The sequence below is a fragment of the Rhineura floridana genome, chromosome 11 (genome assembly GCF_030035675.1).
Source record: "Rhineura floridana isolate rRhiFlo1 chromosome 11, rRhiFlo1.hap2, whole genome shotgun sequence".
In the NCBI taxonomy this organism is placed as follows: domain Eukaryota; kingdom Metazoa; phylum Chordata; class Lepidosauria; order Squamata; family Rhineuridae; genus Rhineura; species Rhineura floridana.
The window spans coordinates 59,099,353-59,108,105 of NC_084490.1; the positions used below are offsets into that span (position 1 = coordinate 59,099,353).

Consider the following 8,753-nt stretch of genomic DNA (forward strand, 5'->3'; position numbering starts at 1 on the left):
TTGACTGGCAGCAGATGCATTGCGCTTTTAAACGTTTCAAAACTTTACAACGACTTACATTTCTAAGTATTTCTACACACGAAATAAGACTTGAATGATAAGGAAAGAACTCATGTCTTCGCTGCTATCTAATCTTTTTTGGGGGGCGGAGGAACGTGCTGTTATCCGATCGAACCTAGGCTGAACTCCTATTTCCCTGAGGGACTGTCACTTCCGCCCAGAGGAAGGCGGGAAGAAAGCGCCCAAACTGAGTCCGGAAGCCCTTACTGCGTGAGAGTCTAATTGTTACACTTGTATGTTACGCAAGGAATTCCACGATAGAGATGACAAGCGATAGAGCGTCGCTACTGTACGTCCACAGAGGACCTTAGCCAATGGCAGCTGTCAGTCGTGGAGAGGGTGTCAGAAGGCGATTATTCCGTTTCCGTCACGACCCCGAGCGCAATGGCGGATTCTCAGCCTGTTTGTAGCTTCGTTTTCAAGAAGCGTCGCCCCGCGCCCGGGAGGGGTCAGCGCAAGAGGCCAGGCAGCGACCAGGAACCCGGTGAGAGCCTCAACCAGTCGCTGTCACGCAGGGCAACGGGTGCGAGTTATCTTGGAGCGGGACGAGGAAGCCTCAGGTGGTGAGAAGGGCTCAGCCAGTTGCCGTGGCCCCGCTCTCTTTTGTGAGAGGACAGGACTATTGCGCCTTTAATGGTTATAGGGAGTTCAGCAGTGGTACCTCGTTTTCACCTGGCCGCCCAATCGCTGTGGACACCGCTGTTATTCCCCATGGTAATGTGAGAGTGAAGGAGTTTTCTATCTCTGCATAGAAGAGCAAGATACTGTTTGCTATAGGAAGGAAAGTTAGTGTTCTACTCCTGAACCTATCGTGCGGAAACAGTTCAAAAGTAAGGCATTGCCTCCCGCATAAAGCTGCTTGTTTTTGATCATGTGAACATAAATTTAGTGTAGCTGGATGGGAGGACGATAGCCAAAACAAGGGGCTTGGGGCCTGTAGGGGGAACTACAGCCTGCTGCTGTTAATCTGTTTTACTCGTTTGATAATGGTTGTATTTCCATCCGCTTAGGGAGCAGCAGTGATGAAGGCAGCACTGTGGTCAGGAAGGAGAGACGCAAGGAAGTTTCAAACCCCATGATTCAGAAGGTGATGCATAGTGATCAGTTTTCCCAAATATACATGAATATGTGCTCTCTTGAATGTTTCTCAGTTAACTTGCACTGTTTCTTTCCAGACCAAAAAAAGTGTGAAGGACAATACCTCGTATGGGTCAAGCAGTAGTGATGATGAGGGCAAGTCTAAAGGAGTTGGAGTTTCGTACAAGTCTACAAGATCTGCGGTAGGAGTTCTAAACTTTTTAAGCAGGGACAACCAAGTTGGTACATATTAGGTGATTTGTAGTTGATTGGCACGGGTTTCTGTCTCCCAGCAATTGAACAATAGCAAATTAAATTGCAAATAGTTAAAAATATCTGCCATGGATGGTCTTGTGACGATAGCTTCTCTCTCAGCTTTCACATTTCTTACCTATTAAAGTATGAGTATTAAGTGATGGCCTTTGTATATTTCTGCTGACTAGTTCTATAGTTTTGTGTAGTAACCCAGGTGTTGATATGTTCTTGCATATGCTGGTTATCCCAGTGACTGGCTCAGAAGGTGCAGCAGCAGTTGCTCCACCCCCTAGCCACTACTCGGCTTGGTAAAGCGGCACTTGGGTTTCTAGTAAAAAAGCAAGGTAGGTCCCGTAACTCTGCCCACCCTGCATTAGAGAGAACACACAGGTGTTTGGACAAATCACTATAATAATCATTCTAGTAGTCTAATGCAAGCTTAGTATTCTCTCTTTCCTTTTCTGCCCTACTAATAGTTCTTGTATTTCAGAAACCTGTAGGTCCAGAGGACATGGGAGCAACAGCTATATATGAGCTGGACACTGAGAAAGAGAAAGATGCACAAGCCATTTTTGAACGTAGCCAGCAAATACAGAAGGTGAATATCTAACAAGCTAGCTTCTGTTTCTTCCTTTACTACAGGTTTTCATACAGCTCTAGAATAAGAATAATAAGAATAATAATAAACTTTATTTCTACCCCACCCTTTTTCCAATAGGACTCAGAGCGGCTTATAACTAAAAAAAACACCATGAAAACATACAGAAATATACAATTAAAAATAGAATTAAACTATGAGAAAAATTAAAACCATAAAACATACGTTAAAAACAGCTGACAATTTAAAATAATAAAATCATATACTATAGTCACCAATCCTATGACACTTAATCCTGGTCGTTCTCTATCCCAAATGCCCGTTGAAATAAAACAGTCTTTACTTGTCGCCGGAAAGACGGCAAGGAAGGAACTAATCGCACCTCACTCGGAAGGGAGTTCCACAGCCTAGGGGTGGCCACCAAAAAGGCCCTATCACTTGTCCGCGTCATATGTACTTGCGAAGGTGTGGGGAGCACAAGAAGGGCCTCACCTGAAGATCTCAAATCCCGGACAGATTCATATAGGGAGATACAATCTGTCAAATAGCCTGGACCTGAGCCGTATAGGGCTTTGTAGGTCAAAACCAGCACTTTGAATTGTGACCGGAAACAAATTGGCAGCCAGTGGAGCTGTTGTAACAGGGGAGTTGTATGGTCCCTGTAACCAGCCCCGGTTAACACTCTGGCTGCAGCTCTTTGTACCAATTTAAGTTTCTCTATAAGAATAGAGAGTCTTACTGGTCTTTTTTTATTGTTTTGCACCCCTTTCTTATTTTTCTCAAAAAGACTGATGCTCTGATCATCTTTCTAGTCACTTGTATAGTATCCATCCTGTCCATATTTCCTTCACAGATTTAACTTCTCAGGTACACTGCATCCTTATTTTTACCTTCAGTACTGTTCTTGGTTATGCTTCCTGCTACTGTCTGACCTCATCTCTGTTGTTCTGTCCTCTCACCAGTGTTTGACATTCTTAAACACTCTTAGGGCTGTTTCATGGCCACTATGTGTAAGAAGTAAGATGGTCACATGCGAGCAAGAGGCTGACATGGTGTCAACCAAGCTGTCTTGCTGATGAGTTTTTTTGTCCTCCCTGTTTCTGTTCAGGAACTTCAAGGAAAGGAAGATGATAAGATTTACCGTGGGATCAATAACTACCAAAAGTATGTGAAGCCAAAGGATACATCCATGGGAAATGCCTCCTCAGGCATGGTAAGGTAAGGCAAGGCAGGGAAAAGATGGTGCTGATCTTAGATGAAAAGCATTTTGCAGCAGGGTGGCTCTGTATGAATTTTATGCCGCAGAAAAGTGTGCTAGTCAGGTTTATTTATCCACTTGCCTAACACTGCATTTTTTCCCCAGATAATTGCTGTTCCTGTTTCTAAGTGGCTAATGTTATTGAGAAATTCTTAGTTTACACTGTGTAGTTATTCTTAATAGATTTGCAGTATTGTGGTGAGATATAGTCAACACACATATCTCTATGTGTCACTGAATGTTCTCCTTGTTCTAAGAAGAAACCGGATATGGTTGCAGTGTTTTAAATTTGAACATGCCACCATTTCAAATGATGGTACAGCAGGATGATTAAAAGAGATTTCCTGAAAATTTCAGAGAGAAAAAAAAAGGAGGGCAACCAATTTCAGCCAGTGTTGAAGAAAAACAGGTGTTTTGAAATACCATGTAAAGCTACCTTCCTTTTTTTCTATCGAACTATTCTGTTCTTCAGATCTTACTGCTTTACAATAACTTCTCTTATACCACAGTAGTCTCACAATCCCCCATCCAACTACCACTTGACCCTCTCCTTGCTGCTTTATCACACCTTATTCCCTCCTTGTGTCTAGGACACTGACAGCGGTTTTAAGCCTTTATTCCTCATTTCAGGAAGGGACCCATACGAGCTCCAGAGCATCTCAGGGCCACTGTGCGGTGGGACTACCAACCTGACATCTGCAAAGATTACAAGGAAACTGGGTTTTGTGGCTTTGGAGGTGAATAGCTCTTCTATATACTCTATTACCTGTTCCCCATCAAAGGAATACTTGCTTAAGGTTGTGTATCTCCATAAATGTAGAGGCAGCAGGAGGGAAATCACAGATGAACACTCATACTTACATTGGTTTGCTTTGCCTATAGACAGCTGTAAATTCCTCCATGACCGATCGGACTACAAGCACGGCTGGCAGATTGAACGAGAATTGGATGAGGGACGCTACGGAGTTAATGGTAGGATCAATCCCTTTTCTCTTGCCTGCAGTTGTTTAGGAACAAGCAGCACCTTAAAGCACTCACCCCCTCTGATTTTTCTTCCCTCCTGGGAGGCAGTCTACGGCACAATTCTGGCACCATCATTCAGGTGCAAAAAGCCACAATTACAGCAAGGGACATAGAAAGCTTGACAGGGCAGTATTACCATACTTCTCCATCTTCCTCTCAAGCATTATTCCACAATAGTGCTTGCCAAGGATGCCATGGCGAGTGTTCCTTCACTGCTCTTCTCTGACATAAACAAATGAACAGAAAAACTGAGGGTGTCATCAGTAATGCAGATGACATCCAACTCTATTTCTCTTTTACATACGAGTCAGGTGAAGCAGTGGAAGTGTTGAAACCTGGTGCCTGGATCGCTGATGAACTAAATGAGAGCCAATAAAGTGAAGGCCAATCCAGTCAAGGTGGTGGTACCTTTTGGTAGGTGGTTCATCTAGCCAGGAAAGTGAAGTTCAACCTGTTCTGAATGGGGTTGTGCTCCTAAAGAATGGTGTGTAATTTGGGGGTTCTCCTAGATCCAGCTTTGTCACTGGAACTTTGTCCCTGGAGGCAAGCTCTGTTGCCTAGGGTGCCTTCCACCAACTAAGACTTATGCGCCAACTAGAGCCTCTCCGGGACAGAGACATGCCTAGTAATCTTAAGGTTCAGCTACTACAATGTATTGTATATGAGACCACTTTTTAATGCTGTTTGGAACCTTCAGCTAATTCACAATTCAGCTGCAAGGTTTTTGACTTGGACCAGTAAGTGAGAACCTATTTCTTCTATTCTGAAACACCTTCATTGGTTGCTAGTCTGTTTCCAAGCACAGCTTAAGGGTTTGTAATGCTTAAGATCCGTATAGCTTGGGACAAAGGTACTTGAAGGAATGCCTGCATCAATAGAGGCCTACCCATGCACCAAGATCATTTGAGGCTCTTGTCTTGTGTGCCCTGCCATCAGAGGGAGGCAGGTGGTGACTAAGAACAGGGCAGCTTTGGTGTTGGTGCCCCATTTGTGGAATTCTCTCTTCAAGGTTTACCTGGTGCTACCTTTGCTATATTTGCAAACCTTTTTAATTTTCACAGGCTTAAAATGCTTAAAAGTGCCATCATGTTGTTGCTGGCCATTTCTATCTGCTGTTTTATGTTTCTTAAACTTGTTACTATCATGTATTATTTTTATGTTGTAAGCTGCCCTGGGAGTGTTCTTATCGAAAGGTGGCGTATAAGAATTAACATAAAAATTAGGCTCAGGCAGGCTTTGGGGCTTCTCTTTTGATCTAGCATAAGTTCTTAAAGTGCTGAGATGAGAAAGATGGACAAGTCACTTTGAAGGAGTGTTTAAGAGTGTCTGGGACCAATTCTTTGCTAATCAAAGTTAGCAAGAGATTTCAGACTTAAAACAAAGGGGTGGGCTGAGATAATGTCAAGTTAATGCCCAAGTCTAAATTACCTTTTCTAATGCTTCAGACTGCTAACGTGTGAGAGACTAAATACAAAAAATAAATGTGAGAATGTGAGGAAAAGCATCCATGCAGAGTAGGGCTATTTTTTTTCTTTCACAGTTCAGATCTAACAGATTAAAACAGGCTTTTTGAATTGGTAGCAGTTGTTTAAGATCGTTTGGCTGGTAAATGTTTGCAGTACAGCTGGCTTCCTTTCCGTGCAGCAGTCCTGTTACTTGTCGGTACTCAGTCATGGCTGTCATGCTGTTTGGGCTCTGTTCAGAGGGCCCATGACCTGGTGGAATGTTTTTCTTTGGGCCACTGAGCTACCTTCTCTTTGTACAGAACCATGGGCTACCTCCACTTAGATCTTTGTATGGCTTCATCTGTTTGGTATTCAGTGTCATAAATACTTGGGAAATATTCAGCAAGATTGTGTTTTCACACTAACCTGTGCTATATTGGGATCCATGCTTCTGCCTAGCGACACTGCTAGAGCAATGGCGCACCCCCTTCTCTGTGTGTTAATAGCAGAGGGTGGGTGGGAAGGAGGAGAGCAGGAGCAGATGGTTTGAGTGGGCAGTTTAATGAGCTCATTAAACCTAATATTTTCATCCTATGTTCTGGTTACTTCAGGAGTGCCTAGATGTTGAAGGTTGTGCCTATTCTTAGCAAGCACAGCTTCCCACACAGGGTGGGCCGAAGTCGCATCCTATTATAGTTAGCAGCAGAAATAAGCAAATATTTCTTCTTTTGAGCAGATGATGAAAATTATGAGGTAAGCAGCGATGACGAAGAACTGCCCTTCAAGTGTTTCATCTGCAGAAGCTCCTTCAAGAACCCTGTGGTGACCAAGTAAGGTGGCTGGAGGCCCCAGGCTCTTCTTCTTTTGTTTAAACCTGAGCTACGTTTTTTTTAAAAAAGTGGCAAAATGATGCAGTTAGGATCTCAACTGAGCTGCCATTATTCTGCGATAAAAGTGCAGAAAAACACACTACTTAATATTGAAGCACAAGGCTGACTTCCTAAAAACTCTGCTGGCCTCAGCTGGCCAAAAGCAGCGTTGAATGCTTTTCCCAGTATATAATTGGAAGGTCACAGAACATGGGGATCATTTGATCAAAAACATGGGGTAAATAATCTTTAAGATAACACATCCTGCTTGTGCTAGTCCTCTCCTAGAAATCTACTGGAGCCAGCTATCCTGCTTTATGCGTTTTCAGGTGTAAACATTACTTCTGTGAGAGCTGCGCTCTGCAACATTATCGCAAGTCTCAGCGATGTTATGTATGTGACAAGCAAACAAATGGTGTCTTCAACCCAGCCAAAGGTACTCTGGTTTGCGCTAGATTCCTTGATGTGGGGGGTAGGGTAGAAAGGTATGTTGTACTGACCATGCTATAGCTGCTTTCTCTTGTCCGAATTCCAGATTGGATGGCTAGAGGCCATTCAAAAGCTTGAGGTAACAGCACTGCCAAAAATAACTCTGCAGTTGTAATGGATAAGTATGATGCCTTGAATGAGAGCGTGTATTTCAGGGAGTAACATGTCATTGTTACTGAAAGTAATTATGATGCACTGACACCACCATCTAAAAATAATGGATTGGATCCTTTCTCTGTTGTCATGCAGGGTGACATAAAAAGGCATCATATTAAAGCAGTGCTGAATTATGGCTGCAAAGGAAGAATCCAAAGCACATTTAAGAGTGCACTCCCAAGTCTTCCTTTGCAGCCACAAGTTGAGCTTTCCTGTGTCTGACGTCAGATACAAGAAAGGGTGTGGTTTGCCCAAAACAGCTTCACAAGCCAAATTCAGAGGTCTGGTGGTCTTAATTAGATCCAAGACCTGGTTGTTCTCTACTACTGCTGTTAATTATCCCTTTAAGCACCCTCTTATTGCAACTCAAGTCATACATTTTTCAAGATTACTATCGCTTCTCTCACATTTATATGATCTTAAAATCTGTCCTGAGCCAGAAGAAATCTTTGTTGACAAAACTGGGAAGGTCAGGTAGAAACTGTCCTGTGACAAAACAGAGGCTGTCTTAGGTGAGACAAACCAGTGCTGCAAGTGGGGTGATGCATGCATTGGTTTTAGCTACGTACCCACTTCTCTGTTCTCTTCAAAGGGGAATGTTATCTCAAGGTAGGATTTCATAATATGTTCTTCCCTTTAGAAGAAACTAATAAATATATAACAAACTCATTAATAAATAATAATTTGTACCTTAACAACCCCCCCCAATTGCAGCAGTAGTATTTTCCAACAGACACTTTAACCTAAAGGGAGTGGAGAGAAACTGGAAGCCCTTACTTGTAAATTTTATCCATGCTACTTTTTCAGTTAAATATAAATGTAAACATTTTTAACTAACTAAAAGAAGGGGAGTATTGAAACAAGGCCTCCAGGCCTGGGGAAAACTTGCCTATTGTGTTTGAAGCAATCTAGGTAGTTGAGCCTCTCCCATCTGCAAAGGCCCGTTAATTTATCATTTTGTGGGTAGGGATTCTTTATCTAGTGTTCATACACAGAATATAAAGATTTTTTTACTTTTTTCTTTGTTAACTTATGAAGGTTTGTCATGTAATGAATCTTCACTCCTGTTTGGTCTTTTGTTTTTCAGAGCTGATTACAAAGCTGGAAAAACACAAGCCTGAAGAGGGAACCCCAGATGAAATAGAAGAACCAGAGTGACACTACTTTGTCATCATTCTCTCTTGCTCCCTGCTCCCTGCTTTCAGAAAGCTAGTTCTATAGCTGAATAAATTAATTATAGGCAAATGAGTTGGCTCATCATGCATTATACTTCCAGGTAAAATGAGACTAGTTGTGTGATGGGGACCAGCTTGCTTCTGTACATACATTCCCTGCCACTTTGTATTAAACAAAACAATTTATGTTTCAAAGTGGGCTAGCATTGTTTTTGTCCTGGCAGCCTTCACATTCTGAAATTGTCTTGTAGGTAGCAGAGGCTATGTTGGTTTAATACATCTTGCATTCCATCTCTTTATTTCTGCAGTCCAGAGACTTTTAGCCTCGAAGGTCATGCTTCCCCGGTT

General features: G+C 42.6%; 1 protein-coding gene across 3 annotated transcripts; it reads left to right on the forward strand.

The window, feature by feature from the left end:
• The first annotated feature begins 328 nt into the window (after positions 1-328).
• Positions 329-8,600, forward strand: LOC133366569 (E3 ubiquitin-protein ligase RNF113A-like). Of its 3 annotated transcripts, none has more exons than XM_061589802.1 (10): positions 329-544; positions 1,071-1,147; positions 1,236-1,340; positions 1,883-1,990; positions 3,099-3,208; positions 3,879-3,985; positions 4,131-4,220; positions 6,453-6,546; positions 6,915-7,021; positions 8,318-8,600. In XM_061589802.1, exons 1-10 carry the CDS (start codon positions 445-447, stop codon positions 8,386-8,388), a joined length of 969 nt encoding a protein of 322 aa, XP_061445786.1. In that variant the 5' UTR covers positions 329-444; the 3' UTR covers positions 8,389-8,600. The 3 variants fall into 3 exon arrangements, with proteins under 3 accessions (XP_061445786.1, XP_061445788.1, XP_061445787.1); XM_061589804.1 differs by lacking the exon at positions 329-544 and adding an exon at positions 569-774; XM_061589803.1 differs by lacking the exon at positions 329-544 and adding an exon at positions 804-890.
• Positions 8,601-8,753: the final 153 nt, after the last annotated feature.